This window comes from Macaca mulatta, chromosome 5, assembly GCF_049350105.2.
Source record: "Macaca mulatta isolate MMU2019108-1 chromosome 5, T2T-MMU8v2.0, whole genome shotgun sequence".
Lineage (NCBI taxonomy): Eukaryota > Metazoa > Chordata > Mammalia > Primates > Cercopithecidae > Macaca > Macaca mulatta.
Window position 1 is genome coordinate 21,523,888 of NC_133410.1, and position 27,089 is coordinate 21,550,976.

Genomic DNA, 27,089 nt, shown 5'->3' on the forward strand with positions numbered 1-27,089 from the left:
GGTGGGTGGGGGGAAAGACTCCTTGGTTGATGTGACAGAAGGGCCTATATACTCTTCCTGTAGATGTCTGCTAGCTTCTCTCCCTCACCTCCCTCTGTTCTGTGCTTTCCTCCTGGAGGAGGTGTCCCTGCACACTCTACTGAAAACCAAGGACACCCTCAGCCCACAGAGAGCCCCCTCCTGACTGGTTTTGCTCCATGGCACTTACCACTATCTATCATCTTCTTTATTTGTCTGAATCATTTCATTTATTGTCTATTTTCTCAATCACTAGAATGTAAGTTACACGAGGCAGAGAGTGTGCACTACTTGTCTTCTTCACTTGAAAAATGTCCAACACACGGTAACTCTCGATCACTTTGTTGAATGAATGAATCCTCACTGTATTTATCAGACCAACTGGTGCTTGACCCACACCCACTTCTTCTTATCACACTATGCCTTCTCCTAAACAATCTCATCACCACCTACAGCTTTGAGTCCCTAGACTCAAATTTGTAACTCTAGACCAAATGTACCACTTCTATGAGTTCTCACTCAACGTCTCCGTCTGGAAGCCTAACAGCCATCTCAAAAGTCAACCTATCCCACGTTCAGTGTGGTACAGGATACCATAATCTGTGCCTTCACAAAACCCCAGGGGATTCTAATACTCATGAAGTTTGATAACCATGGTCTAGTCTAGGGCACTGGTCTCTAAACAGAGAGTATGAGCTTTAAATTACCTGAGACCTGACATGGCTCCCTACTTCTACCCCATCCCAAACCGTCCCATCCAGCATGAGCAAGGCTCTCTCTTCAGTCTTTCTAAATTTCATCCCATTCCATCACAAACTCCCGGACATTCACAGTGCTGCACTCCCAAACTTAGTATCCTCTTACACATTTTCTTTATCCACAGTACTTGAGATTTGCTTACTGTATATATCCTATGTTTCTCCCCATTACTGCATATGTTCCATAAACCCCAAGCCTAGCACAGTGTGAGCACCTTAAATGCTTGTTGAATACACTTAAATCGGCTACATGGAAAAGGCTCATTATCTGTTGAGGCAATACTTGTACCAAACCTTCATATTAAGTCAACTATCTTTTTATGATTTTAATTAATATGATACAATAAATCTGCATCAGTTATCCACTCATTAGACTCCTAAAATAAAGCAAACTACCTTCAAAAGGTGAACCAAAACTAGAAAACTAGCTTCCATGACACCAGCGGGATTTAGTTACTTTGTCATAAAAAATAAAACCCCAAATCTAAGTTCCTAAATTTAAAAAAAAAGAAAAAAAAAACTCAACCTAAATATTCCTATGAAAATAAAACACACATACACTGCTATCTTCCTACATGGGGCAAGATCAGAAACAAATGATGGGTCATGTTCATTAGTTCAACGGAGCCAGCTCTTACTATCTCAGCCCACTCTCCCCACCCTACCCTACAAAACCCTAACCCTTATTCTGTATGACTTGGCTCCAGGAATTCCAAGGCCACAGCTTTGAAGTTCTGACCTTGGTGTGAGTAATTCCTTGTTCTGCCAACCATCTTTTACACCATACCCTATCTGCTGTATTTTCAAGTCATCCGGTTATTCTATTCTCACCTTCAGGACTCTCTGACTAGGCAAATCTGAATGGCAAACATGTTCTTTGGCCGGTTGTATCTCTTAGGTAGAATTCTCCCAGACAAGGGTGAAAATAATGGCTTTACTCGGGGGGTGACCCCAGAATGCACCAGTAGAAAAGTGGGAAGTGAGACAAGAAAGAGAATGATGCCTAACAAGGTGAGCTGCTGAAGACTTTACCACTGAGGTACCTGAGATTCAGTCCCCGGGCACTCTCAGGCCGGTGGAGAAGGCACCTCAGGGCGGCCCCACCTGACAGGTGAGGCAGGCAGGGTAGTTACCCACCATCTGCTCTCAGTCGCTGGTTGAGGGCTGCTGAAAGCATGAGTGGGTGGGTGGGGTGGCTTCCACGCCAGTACTGGAGCCAAGAATGCTCTCAGGCTTTCATTTAGAAGACATAAGCAGAGACGCACGCAACAGTCAGTGCTGAAGGAATAAAGTCCGCTCCCCTGGAGGAGCAGGGAGCACCGAGTGTCTCCCTCCCAGGGCCAGAACAGAGCAGCTAAGAGCCCAGCCTTTATTATCCTTAGCAAACTAACACAGGAACAGAAAACCAAACACCTTATGCTCCCACTTATAAGGGGGAGCTAAACGATAAGAACTTAGGAACACAAAGAAGGAAACAAGAGACGCTAGGACCTACTTGATGGGGGAGGCTGGGAGGAGGGAGAGAAGCAGAATAGATAACTTTTGGGTACTGGGCTTAATACCTGAGTGATGAAATAATAGGTACAACAAACCCTCATGACATGTAACAAACCTCTTTAAAATAAAATAAAATAAAATAAAATAAAATAAAATAAAATAAAGTATAAACAGGGGGAAAAAAAGAGCCTAGCCCTTTCATCACTTTTTCTTTCTTTCTAAAGTGGGCTGCTCTCCCACAAAAACCGCACGGGAGGCACATCCCCACTGGGCATGCATGCCCCCCCACACACACAACTGCCAGACTGAGGCCAGGACTCAGGTCTGGTCCTTGATGTGTGTGTACTTCAGATATGCTGAGCTTAGGGCCAGTGTAGATAAAGATGTTCCCTAACACAAGAGGCCCAGGTCCCAGGGTCAACACTGGGTTTTCACACTGAAGCCCCCACTCATAAAACGGTCTCTCAAAGTCCCTTATCTGTATATTGATCTCTGTGGTCCCAATAAAGGAGTGAGGAAGTATTTTGGGATTCGTGAATAAACAGACCCCTGGCTAAAAACAATCACAGCACTTTAGTATCACCCAAAATGGCTCCTTAATTTGTTTCTAACATGTACAGAGATTTGTTAGCTTTAAATGGCTGAAAATAAGGTCAAAGACAAGGGAAAGTAAGAAATAGATGCAAAAAGGGTAGTAATTCACACCACAGCACAGAACATTAGCTGTGCTGTCTATACTTTTTATGGTGTACATGAACAGCCACATCAATCTTAGGTGCCAAAAATAAAATGTGTTTCTAAACACAACAGACACTATTTATAAACTAGGAGTGCCTGCCATCCTTTCTTTTGGAAAGGGAAGACCATACTAATGCCTTTCATTATCAACTAAGCACATACTAAATGCCTGACACTGTGTTATATGCAAGTGGTATCTGTCAACCCAGTAACTTTTCTTTGTAGGGAACAGAAAACATAATAGGAATGTACTGTCTCACACAATGATCCAAGGCGGTCATGCTTTGATGGGTCCTCCCAGGCTTCCTGTCTGCTTTCCTGATAGTCCCAAAGGTCCTTTCCTGAACCATAGTGACCATCGAATGTGTATGAAGGACCGTCCTTAGCTTAGGCAGGCCTAGAACCAAGGGTGTGATCAGCATACTCTAAAGCACATGGACGACATGGAACATGGTAGGAATATTGAAATAATGTGCCAAGAACATTTAAAAATATTCCTCTGTGTGTGTGTGTCTATATATATATATATATATATATATATATATATATATGCATGCATGTATATAACCTAATTTAAAGACATCTGATCTAAATGAAAAGAACAGAGACATGCATAAAGAAATGAAGAATGCTAGATCATATATATTTACATACACATCAGGAACCTAAGCAATGAAGTCCTGCATGAGTTCTATCACAGGAGAAGCCTCTAGTTAAAAGGGTCAAGAAAAGGCCACGTAGAGAAATGGAGAAAGTGAAGCTGAGCAAAGAGAATTAAGAAAAATGAGGACAGTGTGTTATTCCACAGAAACGGAGATGTTTCACAGTGTAGCTTCCTTATGTATTTTGAAATTTTATCCTAAATGCATGAGTTAACAGGGGAAATTGAAATGTGATCCCAGAATAGCATTCGGAATACAAGTAAATTAAATGTCCATTGTCTGAAACTCACCAAAGCAAAAATATGAGTGCTACCTGTGACATATCATAAGCAAAACTAGACCTAATTGCTAAGAAAAATATATATTTACAAACATATCACATTCAAAGACATCTGAATAAAATATCAAAGTTTATACAAGTGATTTTCCCCTTGACATCACATCCTCGCTGCTGTTTTCGCCATGGTGACATGCAAGCTTGGCCTTTCACCACGATTGTAAGCTTCCTGAGGCCTCCTTAGAAGCCGAGCAGATGCCAGCTCCATGCTTCCTGTACAGCCTGCAGAATCGTAAACCAATTTAACTTCTTTTCTTGATAAATTACCCAGTATCAGGTATTTCTCTACAGCAATACAAGAATGGCCTAACATAGCATACATGTTTCAAGATACAGAATTTCAAGACAGCATAGATGCTTTAAGCTAGCACACTTAAACAAAGTCAACAAAGTATGGTCCATGACCTCTGGTATAAGTAAAGATTTATTGGAAGACATCCACATCGATTCATTTATCATTCGTAAGTACTGTCTTATGCAATACTCATTGGCGTGTTATCTAAGGTTGCATTCACACTTCAAGGGCAGAGGTGAGTCACTTGTGGCCAGCTGTGAAAACCCAATTTACTTACTATCTGGCCCTTTACAGAATTTAGATACTTGTTTTTTAAAATAAAATTCTTAAAATTTTTCATTAAAAAATGTTAGAAAAACTCAATTTTTATTTTGAATAGTTGGGAGTTTAGTAACAGATTTACAATGAAAATGTGTTAAACAAAATAATAATGAGATAATAATTAAAGAATACTCACAATCTTTCAAGGAGACTTAACCCAGAAAATGAGCCATTCTTCAGCTCGGATATCTTATTGTTACTCAGAATCCTAAAAAATACCAAAAAATAATAATAATAATAAGTTGCCTAATATACACTACCAATATCAAAGTAATTTAGCTTATTATGTTTAAATCTATGAGGAATTCCAAGACATCATTTATTAGCCAGAATGTTTGAGATGGCTGAAAAAAAGTGAGTGTCTTCCCCTTTCTCTGAGAAACCAACTATTTAAAGTAGTTTACCCATGCATCTTGTCCCATTTAAATTATTTGTATCACACATAATCAAAACTGAGAGAAAAGTTGATATGTAATAGCTCTAAGTTCAACATAAGCTTAAAGAATACCATACCATGTACATTTATATAATTAATCAAATTATGCAAGTTGAATACTCATTTTTCAACTGGAAACTTAGCAGAAAAATGCATAATCTATGATCCTGTAAAATACTGACTTTATAAAGAAACAAGGTATCTTCTAGATATCATTTCAATAATGCTGAATATTATTTGTAATTTAATAATATATAAATCTACTGTCCATTTGTGTAAAAATATGCTTTTCACATGCACTCACAGACAAACACAGGTAGCTGAATCATAGTATATCTCACGCTTTAGGACGATGTTTATCAAAAATGAATTGAAAACAAAAACTGACTCAAAGAAGTCATAGTTGCACCTATCCCAAAAGTCGGACTTGCCTGAGAAGAGACTTCATATTATCTGGCACTCTCTCTAGGTTTTGTAACTTTATGTCGCTTTTGGAGCCTGAATATCAATAATGAGCATCCATGAATGAGGTGAAAATGCTAGTTATCCGAATTGGGGAGTGAGAATATCAAGGTAAGGAAAATGAGAAAACCAAGGCACAAAAGAGTTAAGTAAAGGGCCCAAGATTACACTAGCCAATGGCAGACCCAGGTTTTGAACCCAGCAGTTCCTACTCCAAATGCAAAGTTCTTCAACATACACTAATGTTGGTCACAAGGCACACTACAGGCATTTGGGACAGAAAACTCTCCATCACACACAGCACTGCATAACTTTCAGGGGCACCCTTCACAATGGCTACAGTGTGAGCTGGTGTTTCTTGAGACAATGCAACACAGCACTTCTTGTATACAAAATGTAAATGGAGCATACCTCTGGGTCAGAAGATTTTAGGTATTATTATTTTGTCTAAAAAAAAAACTTGGATTCCTTGTATTAAAACAAAATACCCATTTGACATTTGATTTTCTTTTGCTCTAAGTGAAGTTTTAAAATCCCTGCATATCAGAGCCTTTTCTTTCAGGAATTCCTAAAGTGAAACATACCTGGGGTTTCGACCCCAGCTCTATCACTTTCAAGTTATGTTGATTTTAGGCGAGTCACACCTCCTCTCAGTAACAGAGTTCCATCACTGTTAAAATGGGAAGAATAAAATCTACCTCACGAACGGTAGGAGGAATTAGAAAAAGCATGACATATTAAATGAGTATCCATTAAGTTTCAAATTCTGTTTTCTTGGTTCTGAGACACACATCCTCCCTCATTTCAATGCTTTCTGACCTGTCAACTCAAGAATGGAAAACCAAACATGGTCATGTTCTCACTCACAAGCGGGAGTTAAGCTAAGAGAATGCAAAGGAATAAGAATGATACAATGGACTTTGAGGAAAGGGTGGGAGGTGGGTGAGGGATAAAAGACTACACACTGGGTGCAGTGTATACTGCTCGGGTGATGAGTGCACCAAAATCTCAGAAATCACCACTAAAGAACTTACTCATGTAACCTAACACCACCTGTTCCCCCAAAATCTACCGAAATAAACAAATTTTTTAAAAAATGTTTTCTGAAATCCAGATGTATCTTACAATCCAAGTATATTATTGGACTGTATTCTGTCCCCCCGCCACCCGACAAAGCTGTTTGTTAGTTACTAAAGCAAACATAAGTGTTCAATCATTGGGACCGAGAAAACATGGTGATCAAAAACATTTGGATTAAAATACAATTTCCTCTAATCAAAACCACAAAGGATTTGTTGTTGTTGTTTTTAATTGGCAGTTATTTAGCACAGGCAAAACAGAATTGAGACTCACATAGGAACTCAAAGCTCACGTCTCAAGCAAGATTTGCCAAGCAGCCCGGCAGAGCATACTAAGAGCCTATGACCCTGGCTATCCCAAACAGTATCTATCCTGAGCGGACACTCACCAAATCTGACAGAAGGTATTTCCAGCGACTTTATGTCAGCATGACATATAACAGACAAAAATTAGAAACTCCCAAAGAGGTCAGTTATAAGAAGAAGAGTTAAACAAATTATAAAACATCCAAACAACAAAATTGTATGCCTCCAATAAAAATGATTCTTTCAAAGGAGACCTGAAGAGAAAAATGCTTACAAGCTTTTAAAAAGCAAACACCAAAACTGATATCCGTGATGGAAAAGAATCTCTGCATAGTCAAAAATAATAATAATTGGGAAAAAAAAATCAAAATGATCACTATTTTACTGAAGAGGTTTCTATTAATTTATTCTTTTTGGGTTTTGGTGGTTTTTTTGTTTGTTTGTTTGTTTTTTTGAGACGTAGTCTTGCTCTTGTCGCCCAGGCTAGAGTACAGTGGCACGATCTCAGCTCACTGTAATCTCCACCTCCCGAGTTCAAGCAATTCTTGTGCCTCAGCCTCCCAAGGAGCTGGGAGTATAAGTGCCCACCACCATACCCAGCTGATTTTTGTATTTTTAGTAGAGACAGGGTTTCACCAGGTTGGCCAGGATGGTCTTGAACTCCTGACATCAGGTGATCCGCCTGCCTCGGCCTCCCAAAGTGCTGGGTTTACAGGTGTGAGCCACCACACCTGGCTGATTTATATTTTATTCTTTATAATCCTGCAATATCTTTGGAAATCTCTAAAATAACACTCTTATTTTTTAAGTATTTTTCCTCCTGGTAATAAATATAAGAATCTTAATTGCTAAGTACAGTTTGAGGTTGAGTTTATTTTGAGTATATCTTAGAAATAAAAACAAGTAAATAATTTATGCTTTGAAATTAAAGAGTCACATTCATTTATTTATATTCAATAAATGTTTATATAGTGACTGACGTTAGAAACTTCACAGACACGAAAAGTAGTGCAAGTAACAATGGTGCTATATTCAGAGTCCAGGGTTTTAACTGCAACCCCACAAGGAATAAATGATTCAGTTTGTGTGACAGTCACTTCACTTTTCTAGGTAGACTTCAACTTCATTTTTAAGACCAAAAAAAAAAAAAAAAAATTAGAGTGATTACCGAGATCCTTTCCAGCTAGTTTTAATTTTCTATATTTAATTATTACGTTTTAATGAGCAAAGCTGTCAAACTTTGCAGTGACTAAGAATTTAAAATAAACCAAAGAACAGGGAAATGAAAACTACACAAACGACCAACCTCAGTGACGTTAGTGTGCCGTTTCCGAGTAAAGAATGAAACCCAAACATGAGTAGCTTATAAAGAACGGCCAAGGTAGTGGCTGAATTACACTCACTGCAATTCAGGAATGTTTCAGCCAAAGGACTGTCATTTGCTCAGTCATAAAAGCTTTAGTACGAGAAATGATAAATTTTATTGAGGAAAGTAAAAAGGAAGACATTTCATCACACTTAAAAAGTTATAACTGTAACCTTAAAAATATAGTTTACAACCTCAAGTTAATATATTCAGTCTACACATTATTTGATGTGTTTAAGGATTTCGCGCTAGAAAACAGAATCAGTATGAATAAATCTACTCTGCAGACAGCTTTTATACTCAATTTTGAAATGGGGGACTGTGTAACTAGCAAATGCGTAATATCATGTATCATTATAAACCTAAAACCCATTCATAATCAATATTTTTGCTGACATCTTTGAAATTTCAAACTTTCTAGGAGGTAACTAAATGAAAAATATAAAACTTGACCGAAGTCATAAAGCTCATATACACCCATTTCTGTTCTATACTAATGACATTACCGCCACATGATCTATAGACAATGCTTAGGAACACTACTTGGAGCTCTTGTCTCTTGAATTTAAACACCGTAAGAAAGTCTTTGATGTCCATTGCTACTATTTAACACAGCACCAAGTTTAAGTTTGGTATATTGCTTATGCTGGAATACGAAAACAGGAGACTTACTATAGACATACTTTTTTAAAAAATCAAAAGTTTATGGAGCAGAAGAAATAAACATTAAGTAGTATTAGAAGTTCTCAGTTGCTTGCTATTGCAAGTCCCAGAATGGAGTGAGTCATGGAAAATTGCTGACAACACTCACACCTTGTATAGCAGAAGGCACAAAATAATTATCCTTTTGAGAGGAATTTAAAAATACATTTCAAGAGTACTAAATATTCAGATCAAATATGTTGGGGCTATAATTCGGGGCATCAACCGCTGGAGGGAAAAGTCAGATAAACAATCAAATAGGGTTATTGTAGCAGGTTGAATGGCTGAAGTGGGTTGAAAGGCGTCACCCGGAACCTGTGAATGTGAAAATGTGAACGTGACCTTGTTTAGAAAAAGAGTGTTTGTTGTTGTGATTAAGTTAAGGTTCTAGAGAGGAGAGCATCCTGAGTTAGGGTAGGCCCTAAATCCAACGCAAGTGTCCTTAACAGGGAAGAAGAGAAGACAGAGTTCAACACTCTATGAAGATGAAGGCAGAGATGAGCCTCAGAAAGAGACAAAACGGAAAAACAGAAGAAAAGCAGATTTACAACCCATAATAACTAAGGATTTCCCAGAACTAAGGAAAAGAGCAAATAGGAAATTTTAAGATGTAGCACATTTTTAAAATTTCTTTTTGATTTTTTTAAAATCCATAAGCAATGTGAAAAGATAAACAAATATTTTCAACTCCTATTAAAGGCAAAGGACTAATTTTCCAAATATACAAAGAATTCTTTTAAAAAAATTAAGAAAAAAAAAAACCTCCCCAATAGATGCGACCAGAAAAAAGCTCATCATCAATGGTCATTAGAGAAATGCAAATCAAAACCACAATGAGATACCATCTCACAACAGTTAGAATGGTGATCATTAAAAAGTCAGAGGTGGGTGTGGTGGCTCACGCCTGTAATCCCAGCATTTTGGGAGGCTGAGGCGGGTGGTTCATGAGGTCAGGAGATGGAGACCATCTGGCTAACACAGTGAAACACCATCTCTACTAAAAACATAAAAAAAAGCCGGGCATGGTGGTGGGCACCTGTAGTCCCAGCTACTCAGGAAGCTAAGGCAGAAGAATGGTGTGAACCCAGGAGGCGGAGCTTGCAGTGAGCTGAGATTGCGCCACTGCACTCCAGCCTGGATGACATAGCGAGACTCTGTCTCAAAAAAAAAAAAAAAAAAAAAAAGTCAGGAAACAACAGATGCTGGAGAGGATGTGGAGAAACAGGAATGCTTTTACACTGTTGATGGGAGTGTAAATTATATCAACCATTGTAGAAGACAGCATGGCGATTGCTCAAGGATCTAGAACTAGAAATACCATTTGACCCAGCAATCCCATTACTGGGTATATACCCAAAGAATCATAAATCATTCTACTATAAAGACACTATGCACACGTATGTTTACTGCAGCACTATTCACAACAGCAAAGACTTGGAACCAACCCAAATGCCCATCATTGATAGACTGGATAAAGAAAATGTGGCACATGTATACCATGGAATATTATGCAGCCATAAAAAAGGATCAGTTCATGTCTTTTGCAAGGACATGGATGAAGCTGGAAACCATCATTCTCAACAAACTAACATAGGAACAGAAAACCAAATACCTCATGTTCTCACTCATAAGTGGGAGTTGAACAATGAGAACACATGGACACAGGGAGGGGAACATCACACACAGGGGCCCGTAGGGGTGTGGAGGGCTAGGGGAGGGAGAGCATTAGGAGAAATACCTAATGTAGATGACAGGTTGATGGGTGCAGCAAACCACCATGGCAGGTGTATACCTATGTAACAAACCTGCACGTTGTGCACATGTATCTCAGAACTTAAAGTATTTAAAAATCTTTTGCCAAAAAAAGAAAAAAGAAAAATCAGCAAAAGCCTTGAACAGATAGTTCAGGAAAAATAAACACCAATGGATCACAATCAAATGAAAGGATGTATGACAACCTCAGTCACGAGGGAAATACAAATTAAAACAAGATACCATAAATAACTTTTCACAGTGGGGGGGGGGGGAGGAAATGTGATCACCCATTTTATATTCTGAAGGAAAGAGCCACTCATATTTTGCTATAAATCAGTACAATCAGCTGGGCATGGTAGCTTAACTCCTGTAGTCCCAGCTACTCAGGAGGCGAAGGTGGGAGGATTGCTTGAGCCCAGAAGTTCAAGATCAGCGTGGGTGATATATAGCAAGACCCTGTCGTTTAAAAACAAACAAAACAGAGAAAAAAAAAAAAAAAAAAAAAACTATGGAGGGTAAAAGTACAAACATATACACACTGTTTCATCCACTTATTCCTCTTCTGAAAATTTACCCTGAAGACATAGTTGCACTTGTACAAAATATAGTACATATTATATCTTATATAATTATATACTTATATAACAAAATTATTCATCGCACTACTGTCTGTGTAAGTTACTTGCTGGATACTGACATTGGTTCCAATAATAGGGGATTTTATGGAATTCTTCTGTCTATCTACAAAATGAAATACCAGAAAGATGGAGAGCTGTAGGACACAGGGAGAGGAAGCACTTTAAGTATTCACACAGAAAGATCAAGGCATACATTTATTTATGTATTTTAAATTTCCACTCTTTGAGGCCCCAGTATGCCTGTAATCCCAGTGCTTTGGAAAGCCAAGGCAGGAGGACCACTTGAGCCCAGGAGTTTGAGTTTACAGTGAGCTATGATCCGGCTACTGCACTCCAGCCTGGGTGACAGAGCAAGACCCTGTCTCAAAACAATAAAAGTTTCCACTCCTTGACATTTCTAATTTGCCATTTTACAAACTGTACTAATGCAAACTGATACTGTGTTAGATTTAGCATGTACAATAATATGTTATTGCTACAACATTGTTTATCAAGTACAAGAAAAAGAGATAAGAAAGGAAGGTTGGCTAGATTTTGGGCCAGGTGAGTCACTAAATTCAATTGGTACACATCCTAAATTTTTAAGGCCACCTGTGATAAGCAAAACTCAGGACTGTTAACTCCTCAAAAATAAATTTCCAGTGCTTCCCTTCATTTACTCCACTAATGAAAACTGGTGACTCCTGGCCGGGCGCGGTGGCTCAAGCCTGTAATCCCAGCACTTTGGGAGGCCGAGGCGGGCGGATCACAAGGTCAGGAGATCGAGACCACAGTGAAACCCCGTCTCTACTAAAAATACAAAAAATTAGCCGGGCGCGGTGGTGGGCGCCTGTAGTCCTAGCTACTCAGGAGGCTGAGGCAGGAGAATGGCGTGAACCCAGGAGGCGGAGCTTGCAGTGAGCCGAGATCGCGCCACTGCACTCCAGCCTGGGCAACAGCGTGAGACTCCGTCTCAAAAAAAAAAAAAAAAAAAAAAAAAAAGAAAACTGGTGACTCCCAACATTCGTCTGAAGTTCTAGTTCAGAAGCCAAAAAACCCAACCAGCCACTGGTTTTCTTTAAAGCCTAAGACCTCTAAGAACAGTGTTTAAATTTTTAAACACATGAAAAAAAATCAGAACAATACTACCTCGTGACACATGAAACTTGTAGGAAATTCAAATTTCAATGCCCTTAAAGGTTTGCTAAAACCAACCATGCCCATTTGTTTACATATTGTCAATGGCTGCTTTTTTTTTTTTTTTTGTATGTTTTTGTGAAAGTTTTACAGAGTAAAACAGACTTGTACAAAGGATTTCCCCTAAATTTTCCCTTTCAGAAGGTATCTCCTACAATAATTTTAATAGGACCAAGAGTTACCAAATACTGAGGATGTGCTAGGACAGCAGAGCTGAGTAGTGGCAACAGACATTCTGGTCTGTAAAGCCTAAAATATTTACTAATTGATCTTCAAAGAAAAAGTCTGCCAACTCCTGTTTTACTCTGTCTCAGCTTATTCCGTTTTCAGATAAATACAAATAAAATGCTATTTTCTAAAATAATTCTTCCTAGCAAAAATGACAGTATCTACTGAATCTCAAAATTCTCCATCCATTTGATTATTCTTCATATTAAAATTACATTTAATTCTGCATGGCATCAGCAATTAAATACATTTTGTCATAAGCACAGCTAGTTACTTGGTTCATCAATGTTCCTCCTTTGATTGGACACATTGACTCATTCATTCATTTTTGCAGAAAATAATTCTGGGTGGTATGCTTTAGCTCTTGTGTGTCAAGAAATATTTTGCCTTCACTCTACTCACCTTGTTTTAACACTTCTCATTATCTGAAATCACTCTGTTCAGGCATTTGTGTATCTACCATTTCTCCCACAACAAAGTAAAACCCATAAAGTATAGAAATCTTTTCCAATTTGACCATAATTGCATCCTCACAAAAAAAGAACATAATGGTGAATATCTGAGTGACCGTATTGTGCAGTGAATATACTCAATCATTCTTCACCGGAACCCTATGATATAGCTGGGTTCGGTGGCTTACACCTATAATCCCAGCAATTTGGGAGGCTGAGGCAGGAGGATTGCTTGAGCCCAGGAGTTAGAGACTAGCCTGGGCAACACAGTGAGACCCCAACTCTAAAAAAAAGTAAAGACAACAGCCAGGCACGGTGGTGTGAGCGTGTAGTCCTGGCTCCTTGGAGGACTGAGTGGGGAGGATTGCTCAAGCCCAGGAGGTCGAGGCTGTAGTGAGCTATGACAGTGCCATTGCACTCCAGCCTGGGCCACAGAGCAAGACCCTGTCTCAAACAAAATAAAACAAAACCCACGATGTAGATATTATTATTTTCTTCAAAACAATGACCAAAAATTTGCAAGGCAAAAGAAATCAATAACTTGCTCAGGTTCACATGCAGACTAACCAGCAGAGTTAACATTCCAGCAATGTCAAGTATGAGTGACTGTTGTAGGCACATGCCCCTACTCAGCTGTCTTTCCAAAAGAGGCCTTGGGGCAGGACAGCAGTTAGCTGAGGGCCCCCAGCCACAGATGTCTAGAGGATCTGCCTCCGTTTTCAATTTTCAAGCAGAGGCCATGCACATTGCAGGCAGTCCCCAGCCAATGACTGAGCACAGCAGTGGTAGCGGGACTCTGCATTTCTACCTAGTAGACTTCTGGTGGACGATCTCTACCAGAACTCTGCAAAGGGCTGGCCGAGCCTTTCTCATAGCTGTAACGCAGTCTTAGACCTTTCCTTCCCCTCTCCTTTCATAGGTGCTAGACCTGCAGTTCCCATCTGAAGACTTCTCATGCCTGCTTCTGTTTTCTCTCTTTATTTTTCATAGTAATTCCCCCTAGTAAACATCTTAAACTCCTAGCTCCACTCTGGCATGTGCTTCCCAGGAGACCCAACAGACAAGGTCCCACAACATCTGTGCAATGAATGAATGAAATAAAAAATAAAACTGGATTTAAATTTGTATGTTCAAAGATCCTTCCCTGAGGACATGACATAGCACCTATAATTTAATGGCATGCAGTGGTACAGATCAGAAATATAAATCTCAGCCCCAGCCTTATTCCTTCCTAAGTCTTATGGGATTCTTTTTGGAAATCAAAAATTCTACCAGGGTATGTCTAATATTCTTTCTTCTCTTCATACTGCAATAAGTGTCCCAAGATACTTTTTCTACATGTTAGACCTTCTAAACTTAAAACCATCTTAAAACTGATAGCAAAAGAATCTTCCAGCTGTTAGGAAAAGGAGGAAGTTAAGCATTTATCAGTGGTTGTCATTGTTGGCACACACAAAAACTGTGGTTGAATTTTAAGTCTGGATCCTTAATTATGGCTTAATGTTTACACATTAAGGTTTCACTACGATGCAGCACTGAAATAAACAGTCGTGTAACAGAAGATTGCATATGCTATGACAGCGTAATTAAAGGCAGAGAATATCAAATCTCTCAGAATTTGACATTTAGGAGAGGCTGGAGGGATTCATTCGTGTGTCATAGAGAACTATCATTCAAGCAGCTCACAACCCTGGTAAGCTGCCAGCTAACTTTTAAGAAAAACAGTTAAACTTCCAATGATGCATGATTACATTTTTTTAAAGCTTGTTAAATTAACCCCAAGTTAAAAAAAAAAAAAAGCAAAACCTAATACAGGCATCCAAATTATATTATCACAACCTAAAGATGCTAAAGAAAAAGTCAAGATTACTTTTATGACAAACTGTGCAATTACGATGCAGGCAATATACCCCAAAATGATTTTAAATATATTTTCCATGCATATATAAAAAGAAAAAAGAATAAATGAGTAAAACGCTAGTAATATAGGAAAATCAGGTAAATCTGGGTAAAAAATATACAGAGGTTCTACCCATTATTCTTATTCTTTTAATAGTCATGTAAGTTTGAAATTATTTTCAAATAAAAAGTGTAAGTAGGCCAGGCACAGTAGCTTGTGCCTATAATCCCAGCACTTTGGGAGGCCAAGGCGGGTGGATCACTTGAGGTCAGGAGTTCGAGACCAGCCTGACCAACATAGTGAAACTCCGTCTCTACTAAAAATACAAAAATTAGCCCAGCGTGGTGGTGCACACTGTAATCCCAGCTACTCAGAAGGCTGAGGTGAGAGAATCGCTTGAGCCCAGGGGGCAGAGGTTGCAGTGAGTTGAGATCATGCCACTGCACTCCAGCCTGGGTGATACAGTGAGACCCCGTTTCCAAAAAAAAAAAAAAAGTGTAAGCAGTTTTGTATTAAAATGACACCATGTAGAATACAAATGGTTAAGTGATTCAGAATGAGAAGGCTGGAGGTGACAGAGGTGCTAAGGAAGTGGCATTTCATGAGGTGGGAAAAAAATATGTACACGTTTAGAGAAACCAGCTCTTAAGAATAATTACATCTCTGGCTCCCTCGCCGAAAAGTTGTTTGGAAATAAGCATCCGACTGTTGACGCTTTGAATCAAAGAATTGTTTAGGCTGCCTTTTATTTCTCCATCTGCTCTTAAGCTGGATATTCCACCTCTTAGTTCCAACCTTCACATTTCCTAATTCTGCTTCAGAATTCTCATCTTAATCCTTCTGCTTTGAATTTTGGAATAAGTCCTCTGCTTAATTATCCAGACCACTAATTTTCTTAAGTCTTTAGTTGTTGCCATTTCTCCCTTCAGCCCACCTACTGACCCCACACAAGCATTTTTTTTTTTTTTTTTTTTTTTTGACACAGGGTATCACTCTGTCACCCACTGGAGTGCAGTGGTACCATCTCGGCTCACTGCAACCTCCACCTCCTGGGTTCAAGCAATTCTCCTGCCTCAGCCTCCTGAGTAGCTGGGATCACAGGGATGGGCCACCATATCTGACAGGGTTTTGTCATGTCGGCCAGGCTGGTCTTGAACTCCTGGCCTCAAGTAATCCACCCACCTTGGCCTCCCAAAGTGCCAGGATTACAGGCGTGAGCCACCATACCTGTCCCACACCGAGTTTTTTAACATTATAAGCCCACACTTAACTTGTGAGAACTCCTTTGTTCGACCTTTCTCAGGAGATTTTTTTTTTTTCAATCAGTTGCTCTACTCTTGGATCTGAGACTATGAATTAGAATTTTCCTGTGTTAACTTTTCCCCAGTGGTTCCATGGGACTGGTTTGGTGGCCTCTCATTCTGTTGGCTTCTTCTCAAACGTCTGATGATCCTTCTTGGTTGCTGGCTCATATTTGCAAATGTGGGGCTAGAATGCTCACTATTAGTTGCTGCAGAGGGTTCTTTAGCACACATGAAAATAATGGTGAATGAACAGAGCAAAACTGCCTTTACTTCTAGGTTCAGAAATCGCATATCCATGGAGATGGAGACACAAAAGATACCTGGCACCCGCTACGACTTCTCCCTCCTGCTACACAGTCGCCCACTATATTCTGCCTTGGCAAATCTCCCAGATTATTTAAAACTAAGCTAAATGGCCTTGTCACAGAAGCAAACTGGACCACCATCCCCTCAGAGCCAGACTGATAGCAGAACTGGAGCAGCTGTTTCAGGTTATTAATTCCTGGCCAGGCGCTCTCATTAGCCACTTTTGTTGCCACCCCCTATGGTTTCAGTTCTTGGGAATCATCCAGGATGCTGTTAAGAAAATCCATTTTTCTAGTTATTCCCACTTCTGTCTCTATCGGGTTGTAAGTTCCTTTGCGTGGAGTGTGCTTTATTTATTTCACAGTGTCCTCAATGCTTCCAGGGTCTCTAGAGCAACTTTCTTATTTTTCAGCCCTGTTATGGCTCTTTTCATATTTTTATGTTTCTTCTATTGTTTTCAACAGAATTTTGAAAGGAAAGGAGAAAAAGTAAACAGACGCGGCTCACTGTATATCCACTTAGGGGGCCATAAAGGGGTCATTTCCTAAAAGTAGAGCCTCCATCCTCTTTTATATGTCCTCTCTGGATGCTAAGTGATTCATGGACGGTTTGGTTTCTAGCCCATCTTTTCCCCGTCGTGCAGGGAAAGCTACAACTCATAGAAAAAGCTTAACCACCTTTCATTTAACAGAATTATACTTTTAATCACAAGGGTATCTGTGTAAAACAAGAAAACCTCATACATCAACCAAAAGCTAAAGTCCCAGGTCCTCTGTAAAACAGTCAGATGTCCCTGACCACAACCATTCTTAAAGTGCCATACTCATCCTGCTCCAACAACTCAAAGAAAGGGAGGCAGATGCGGGGGAACCTCCGAGGGCTGAGGATGTGGTTCAGTGCCCTGGCTGGCAACTCTAACCCATTTTGTATTTAGGGTCATTTTTCCAGTCTCTACCCTCCCTCGATAATTACCGAGCATTTAATAGTAATCACAGAAGGCAAACTCCAGAATACAAAATACTGGAATTTGAATCTTAACACCAGGATTTGGCTTTATGACTTTGGATAAGTTCTTAACCCCTCAGTTACTTAATGCCTCATCGGTTTATCACCCCAGGCCTTTCTAAGAGACAATACAAGGCTTTTGTAAATATATATGAGAACGTGTGGTGAAGCACTTAAAGCAGGCCTTCTGACTGCTAAGATCCAAGCAACTGGACATCACAGCTAGAGAATAAAGCTGATACTGAACGTTTTCATTAGCAGCATCTACTGACTGAATACCAGCCAGGCTGGGCTACTATGCTCTCTCCCGAGAAAGTCAACAGTATCTGCTGCACCACACCAGTCTCTCCCAACGGTGACACCTCCGGGGTTCATGAACATGCCTCTAACATGTTTTCACTAACATGGTAAAATAAACTAACTCAAACTGACAACTTCACAGATATTGTTTAGATAAGTATTTTTAAATGAGCAAAATTTAAACTGAGATAATATATTCTAAATCAGAGGTCCCCAACCTTTTTAGCTCCAGGAATTAGTTTCACAGAAGACAATTTTGCCATGGATGGGAGGATGAGGGATGGTTTCGAAGGCATTAGATTCTCATAAAGAGCGTGCAACCTAGCTCCTTCGCATGTGCAATTCACAATAGGGTTGTACTCCTGTGAGAATTCTAGTGCTCAGCTGATCTGACAGGAGGTGGAGCTCAGGCAGTAACACTTGCTCACCCGTCACTCACCTCCTGTAACAGCCATGGACTGGTACCTGTCCAAGGTCCGGGGGTTGGTGACCCTTGGTCTAAATAACAGTATAAGTGGCATCTAATGACAAAGCAGGACGACAGCATACTGTACCCATCTAAAGTTGGAAACACTATACCATTTTCACCAACAAGAGAGCCACAGAGCAGGACAAGAGTTTGAAGACATAGCCTCTCCAGAAAGCTCTTTGACGAAATGCATTCAGCAAGAACTACCTACCAAACCAAACAATTCTAAATTGAAGACAGTTACTCAAATTTGTGTTGTTAAATATTTCTCCCATTTATCCAACCAAGAAACTCTCTGAAGGGATAACACTACAATGACCTGCCACACCCACCCTACAGAATGTTGAACTACAGCTGCCAGGTGCCTGGGAAACAAAAGGCAAAAGTGTGGCCGGTGAAGCCAGAGCTTGGGGTGCTGGATGTTGGGGTGCCGGATCTCAGGGTGCCTAGATCTGAATCCGTGCTGCCACCTGACACTAGTATAAACTTAAGTGACAAGTGATCCCTGCCCTGACCTTCAGTGGTGGAATCCATAGACAGGGATAATGGTGCTGATTTGTTTAGAGCAGGGGTCAGCAAACTGTAGCCTGTAAACTGTTTTTATAAATAAGGTTTTATTGGAACCCAGCCACATTCACTCATCTGTGAATTGTTTTATGGCTGCTTTCACATGTATAGGGTTGTGTAGCTGCAACAGAGACTGTACACTTAAAATATTTACTAGCCGGGCCTACACAGCAGGAGTTTGCCTACCCTTGGTGCAGAACATTGGTTCTCAATTCTGGCTGCACATCAAAATCATTTATGAAGCTTTAAAAAAAAAAAAAAAAAAAAAAGCCAAAGCCTTGGCACCCCCTGAACCAACAGACAAAATCTTAGGCTGTGGAGATGTGACATCATTAACTCCTCAGATGAGCTCTGTTGGCAGCTTCAGCACCAGGCCTCGTACAACTTACAGTGCTCTAAGAGCTATAAGAGGTTAACCAAACGCAAGTGTGAAGAGGGCCATGGGAGGCAGAGAAAAGTATGGCTACTTCAGGGATCTAGAGGCCAGAGAAAACACGAGAACAATCCAGAAGTCTGCTTTGAAGGACATGGGGCTATCAGAGGGGACAGAAGGTAACAGTACAGAAATATAAAAGCAGACAGAGAGACATGAGTCAACCTAAGAAGATTCAATAACAGCACAGAAAATTAAAAATTTGGGGAAAACATAATTTTACTTTCTTAATTTAGTAAACAAAAGCCACTACTGGGAAGCAAATCATGAAGACACCTACAGTATATGCAAGTAATAGAAGTCTACTGGGAGAAAAAAAGAAGAGTGGCAATAATTAAAAAAAATAAAAGGAGCCGGGCGCGGTGGCTCAAGCCTGTAATCCCAGCACTTTGGGAGGCCGAGACAGGAGGATCACGAGGTCAGGAGTTCGAGAACATCCTGGCTAACCCGGTGAAACCCCCTCTCTACTAAAAAATACAAAAAACTAGCCGGGCGAGGTGGCAGGCACCTGTAGTCCCAGCTACTCAGGAGGCTGAGGCAGGAGAATGGCGTAAACCCGGGAGGCGGAGCTTGCAGTGCGCTGAGATCCCGCCACTGCACTCCAGCCTGGGCGACAGAGCGAGACTCCGTCTCAAAAAATAAAAAAATAAAAAAATAAAATAAAAGGAAATGCCTCCATAGAAAGTAGAATAGAGGTTACAAGGGCTGAGGGCAAGAGAAATTGGGGAGATATTATTCAACAGGCACAGAGTTTATGTTGGGAATTGTGTTAGTCCATTTTCATGCTGCTGATAAAGACATATCTGAGACTGGGTAAATTACAAAGGAAAAGAGGTTTAATGGACTCACAGTTCCACATGGCTGGGGAGGCCTCATAATCATGGTACAAGGTGAAAGGCACGTCCTACATGGCAGCAGGCAAGAGAGAATGAGAGCCAGACAAAAAGGGAAACCCCTCATAAAACCATCAGATCTCATGAGACTTATTCACCACCACAAGAACAGTATGGAGAAACAGCTGATAATTTAATTATCTCCCACCAGGTCCCTCCCATAACACACGGAAATTATGGGAGCTATAAATGAGATTTGGGTGGGAAGATAGACAAACGATATCAGGAATGAATAAAATATTTTGGGTATAGATCATGATGGTTACATCGCAGGCAAATGTCTTTAATGGTACTAAATTGTACACTTTGAAACAGTTAAAATGATAAACATGTATGTTTCCCCACAACAAAAACATAATGTATAAGCATAAATATGTGCATGAGGAAAAAAAAATAACGAAAAGGAAATATCTTTCATTGGAAGAGAGACTTGTAAGACTAACTACGAGCTAGGGAAACTGATGAAAAAGATGCATAGCTGGATACATTCTATTAAAATTTCCAAATTCCATAACAGAGAAAATGATCCTTCAAGTTTCCAAACAGACATGAAAACTTGTGGGTATTTCCATCACTCGGTTTTAATATCTTTCCTACAGATTTGACGAATGGGGGAGTTCAGTAAATTCTGCCTTCTTAAACCATCTACAATAGTACTTCTAACTTCAATCTCTGTAAGGTTAACACTTATTCAAAATGAGACAGCAAGTCAAACATATCAATAGGTAGCACACTACTATAGGGTCACAATACAATTTATCATCAAACACACTTGAGGATAAAAAGAGTTGCCATTAATAATTACACTGAGACAACAGATTCCAACCTGGGCTCGTGGTTACCCTTAACTCCTGAAATGGTTCAATAAATAACCATTCAAGTTTCCAGGCATTCTTATCAAAGATCTGACATTTTAATAAATAAAGGAGGCCCGATTTTTTTCTGTTTTCAATTATTTACTTAGAAGTCTCATAAATAAAAAGGAAATAACCTATTTTTCTGCCTTAGCATTAAACTGTAAGTTTACATGAAATTAAACAGCATTTGGTTAAGAAAAATTGAAGCGTTCTTAATGCCACAGTAGATATCTTTCAAAAATGCCTAAAAATGAAAAACTGTTTATTAAATAACACTTCATCTTATCTTATGAACACATTAGCTTCAAGAGAAAAGACAGCCTATTTTTTAAGGTGTCTGTATATCAATAAAGAACACTGGACACTTAATATTTATGAATATAATAAAAGCCGTTTTATTTGGCATTTTAATCCAATTGAAAGCTTTCTACTGGGACCATCCTGAGGTTCTTATAGGAGTCTGAGTCTCTGATTTTTTTTTCAGCCAAAATTCTTGATGTCGGACCTATTACTCATTATTTCAGAATATATTTGAGCAACTATTGTGTGCTGGGAGGGACAGCAGAGATACAAAAACAGACCTCGTAGACTAACATTACACAAGTGTACACTAAGTGTTAAGTGCTACAAGAGGGATATGTAACTGATCCGAAGGGAATATAGAGTTTCAGTGTTGCTGAAAAGTAAGATGATTAGGGGAAATATTTCTGAACTTTGCTGTAAAAAGAAAAAACAAAACTAGCAGAAATTTAAAGGGCAGACAAAGAAAGGGAAAATCATTTAAAGTGAGATAACCTTGCAAAGATCTGTATTTGTTTTCTATTGCTGTATAACAAGTTACACCTGTTTATTAGCTCACAGTTCTGTAGGTCGGAAGTCCAGGCACAGGGAGTGAGCAGATCCTCTAGTCAGGTGTAAATGACCCCAGAGAACTGAGATACCAATAGTGAGGGTGTTCCTGAGTTCATGAATGGGTCAAGGGAGGGAGGGAGAAGGCAAACAAGTGGTCAGAAAGACAGGCAGGCAGACACTCTGGGTGTCTAGCTGAAAATCTCCAGGAAAGAAACTGGAAAACAATGTGTGATAAACTAGATAAGCTCTTTCTGCCTGTAGCCAGCACTCTCAGAGCAAATGAGCACAAGGTCCTCCTATCAATGGTAAACTTTGTTTAAATGTAAGGCTGTTAAAATTCACGAGAGGAGTAATAAAACTCCAGGGCAGAAGTCAAGAAACTTGCCAGGTGCCAGACAGCAAATATTTTGGGCTTTGCAGGCCAAGAGGCAAGATCCATAGTATGATGTAGGTACTTATATAATGAGAGGATACAAATACTCACAAGTTTTTATTGGCAACAATCAAAATATAACAATTGGGTATTTTTTTTCTAATACTTGGCAAAGATGCTCTCGACCACACCCTTCGTCAGGTTCCTTTGAGCCCTCTTCTCAAGGGGGCCTCTACTTTAGCCTTCAGTGTCTATCCCTGCAGAGTTTTAGCAAGAATCCTCCGAAGTCAGTTTAGAGAGAATGCTCCCACCTACGGTATCTGGTCAAATCCCTCTCTTCCAACATCCCCCAGGTGATATCTGATCATCCCAGCCTGCCTTCAGCAAGAATCCTCTCAGGGTCCTTCAGCGAGAATCTCCCTACCTTTGATGTCTCCTCTTAGTAATCTCCCATCCACTGATTCTCCAACCTCTTCGGCTATAAACCTCCACTTGTTCTTGTTGTCTCTGGAGTTGCGCCCAGTCTTCCTCCCGTACTGTGATGGTCTTGATACCCATCGCAACAGTCTTAAATAAAGTCTTCCTTGCCATCTTAACAAGTATTGGAATAACTTTTTTCTTTAACACACTGGTCAACTATGAGAAGAACGGATTTCTTTTTGTTGGGGGATAACATTTGACTTAATCAGAGTTCCCCATCGTCAGATCAATTGCAAATGTATAAAGCTACTCTTAGCGCACAAGCTACATAAAAGCAGGCAGGGTTGGGGTTTTTGGTCCTTGCTCTTTAGAATGCACAAGGGAGAGAAAATAAAACTGCTAAGTAATCCTAATACACATATTCCTTCCAATACACTGCCCACATTACAGCACCACAGGAGCACTGGAAAAAATGCATTTGGTGTCTAGGGAAAGAATGCAGGAATGCGGAGGCAAAAAAAGCACATCAAGGAAGAAAGTCCATCCCATCCAGCCCTTCGTCTCCTCCTATTTCCTTAATACTAGTTCCATTAAAAAAAGAGAATACTGGAAATAGATCTTAAACAACAGAAACCTATTGGTTAGATAACTCTAGGCCTGGTTGGAACTTTTAATCGTTTGCACAGGGGTTTTTAAACTTGACCGCAACTCACCGTTTTCCTTCAATAACCCAACATACATAGACATTGGACATTATTCATTCATGTATTTAATTACAAAGATTTACTGAGTGTCTACTATGTGCTTGATAGCATTCAGGATGCTGGGGAAAACAGAACAAAATAAAAAGTCCTGCCCTTATGGAGTTTACGTACTAGTGGGCGGAAAAAAAATAAATAAGCAAAATACAGAATATGTTAGCTGTTGAAAATTTCTATTGAGAAAAATAACAGAAGAAACAGTGACATAACACGAGAAACAGTGGAGGTGTAGCTGGCTGGATTTTTCTTTTAAAGAGTGTGGTAAACAACATTCTCACTGAAAAGATGGCTTTTTTCTAAATGATTTTTATTTTACAGTAGCAGTAGGCGTGCAATGTAAAGAATTAGAAAACAAAGACTAGCCAAACCAAGAAAATAAAAGCATATCCCCATCACCTAGAGATGACCATTTTAACACCTTAATAAAGCTCGTTTCCAACAGTCACCCACACATATTTACAAGTGTGCATTTTGCATACACAAGATGAGATTACACTGTAGATACTACCGTACCAGATTTTTAAGCTGTTGATCCCCACCTTTCTTTTTTTAAGAGACAGGGTTTCACTCTGTCACCAAAGGTGGAGTGCAGAGGCACAATCACAGCTCACTGCAGCCTCCAATTCCTGTGCTCAAGAAATCCTCCCATCCCAGTCTCTCAAGTAGCTGGGACCACAAGTGCACACCACCACACACAGCTAATTTTTTTGTAGAGATGGGGTATCGTTACGTTGCCCAGGCTGGTCCCAAACTCCTGGCTTCACACGATCCTTCAGACTCAGCTTCCCAAAGCACCGGGATTACAGGTGTGAGGCACTGTGCCCAGCCTCCACCTTTCCATTTCAGTATCTTTTGAATCTCATCTAACACTCAGGCGATAATCAAGTTTCTAAAAGACCTCCAAAGATCTTTCCAAATGATGCTTCATAGATGGTTTTTCCAAACCAGCATCTAAGACCACACGTCTATCTTGAGTGTGTCCCTTGCAACAAAACAGCACCAACCAACCTCTCCTTTTTTGTTAGACAAAAAAAAAATAATTACTGGTTTGGGTGGGTCTTTGTGGCGCTGTTTTGATACTTTCTCTGCTCTCCTGTCAATTCCTGCAGGCTGGCATTAGATCCAAAGCAGAGATTCCCCACCTTTTTGTGCCTTGGACTATGTTACCAGTCTGGTAAAGCATTGGGACTTTTACCGAAGGTGGGGCCTAGCCATCTGTTTTAACAAGCCCTCCTGGAGGGCTTCAATGTGTACTCATTTTGTCAGAGGCACATGAACCAGAGCAAGTCCATCTTGAATAGGAGCTGGGTAAAATGAAGCTAAGACCTACTGGGCTGCATTCCCAAACACTTAGGCATTCTAAGTCATAGGATAAAAAAGGAGGTCGGCACAAGACACAGGTCATAAAACCCTTGCTAATAAAACAGGCTGCAGTAAAGAAGCTGGCCAAAATCCATCAAAACCAAGGTGGCCACAAGAGTAACCCCTGGTTGTCTTCAACGCTACGCTCCCACCAGTGCCATGACAGGTTACAAATGCCATGGCAACATCAGGAAGTTACCCTCTATGGTCTAAAAAGGGGAGGCATGAATAATCCACCCCTTGTTTAGCATATCATCACAAAATAATCCTAAAAATGGGCAACCAGCAGTCCTTGGGGCTGCTCTGTCTATGGAGTAGCCATTCTTTTATTTCTTAACTTTCTTAACAAACTTGCTTTCACTTTATTCCATGGACTCACCCTAAATTTTTTCTTGCACGAGCTCTATGAACCCTCTCTTGGGGTCTGGATGGGACTTCTTTCCTGCAACAAGCTGAGAACCTCCTAAGTAACATATGCTATATCCTACAATTAAGAAAACTACTATACATACTACCCTAAATAAAACGACTACAAATTACTGTAAACTGAGTGGAGTTTTACATTTCTTTAGGTTTTGTTGTTGTTGTTGTTAGAACACTAAAATTACATAGTGAAAATCCTAAATTCTGGCCGGGCGTGGTGGCTCAAGCCTGTAATCCCAGCACTTTGGGAGGCCGAGACGGGCGGATCACGAGGTCAAGAGATGGAGACCATCCTGGCTAACAAGGTGAAACCCCATCTCTACTAAAAAAATACAAAAAACTAGCCGGGCGAGGTGGCAGGCGCCTCTAGTCCCAGCTACTCGGGAGGCTGAGGCAGGAGAATGGCGTAAACCTGGGAGGCGGAGCTTGCAGTGAGCTGAGATCCGGCCACTGCACTCCGGCCTGGGCGACAGAGCGAGACTCGGTCTCAAAAAAAAAAAAAAGAAAATCCTAAATTCTAATTTGTGTTTCATTTTCAACTTAAAAGATTATTTTATTTTTAACTAAATAATACATTTATAGAAGTCAAAGGTGAAAACTATATACAAAGAGAACCAACTTATTTCAGCAGACCCCCTCATATGTGGGGCATATGTTCCAAGACCCCTAGTGGATACTTAAAACCGTAGATAGCAGCAAACTCTACATACACTGTGCTTTTTCCTGTACAGGAATACCTATAATAAAGTTTAATTTACAAATCAGGTCCAGTAGGAGATTAACAACAATACCTAGATAACAAAATAGGATAATTATAACAATGTACTGTAATAAAAATTATGTGTATTTTTTTCTCTCTCTCAAAATATCCTATTGTACTCTCTTCACTTTTCTTATGATCCTTATGATTTATCCATCTAATAACCAAGCCAGCTACTAACTGACTAACAGGCAGGTAGCATAGACAGCATGAATACCTTGGACAAAGGTCTAATTCAAGTTCCAGGCAGGATGGAGCGGGACAGCACAAGATTCCATCCCGCTACTCAGAATGGTGCACAATCTGAAACTTAGGCTGGGCACAGTGGCGCACACCTATAATCCCAGCACACTGAGAGGGAGATCACAGAGCCCAGGAGTCTAGAATCAGCCTGGGCAGCCTGGTGATAACCCCGTCTCTAGAAAAAGTAAATAAGTAAAACTTATGAACTATTTATTTCTGGAATTTTCCATGTAACTGAAACCACAGAAAGCAAAACCATGAATAAGGTGGGGGACCACTACTTTGGAAACAGATAAAAAAGGTAAACTAACAAGGACTCATCTTGGCCTTCCTGGATAAAGTGACTTCCAGAAAGCAAAGTAACTGATCAGGAGTAAATTTCTTTTATAAAAGTATCAGAGTTAATACATGAAAAAATGATAAAATTAGAGTATCATCATTTTGTAACACTAATAATAAAATTGATTTAGGCAATGATACCAACAGCTGTTAAACATCATTTTTTAAAAAAAAAGATATTATATATCCCATTAATGTAAGTACATACATCACCTTCTTGCCAGAGTCACACTTGAATCTCAGAAGTGAAAAGTGGTACCTCAAAATAATTTATATGTATCTATGTGAATTTGTGT

General features: G+C 39.9%; 1 protein-coding gene across 1 annotated transcript in view; it reads right to left on the reverse strand.

Moving 5' to 3' along the window:
- The window catches only part of ADGRA3 (adhesion G protein-coupled receptor A3), a 131,633-nt gene that overhangs the window by 84,939 nt on the left and 19,605 nt on the right, over positions 1 to 27,089 (reverse strand). Inside the window, exon 2 of the mRNA XM_015138107.3 lies at positions 4,763 to 4,834. Coding sequence (XP_014993593.2) covers positions 4,763 to 4,834 — 72 coding nt within the window. The remainder of the gene's footprint in view (positions 1 to 4,762; positions 4,835 to 27,089) is intronic.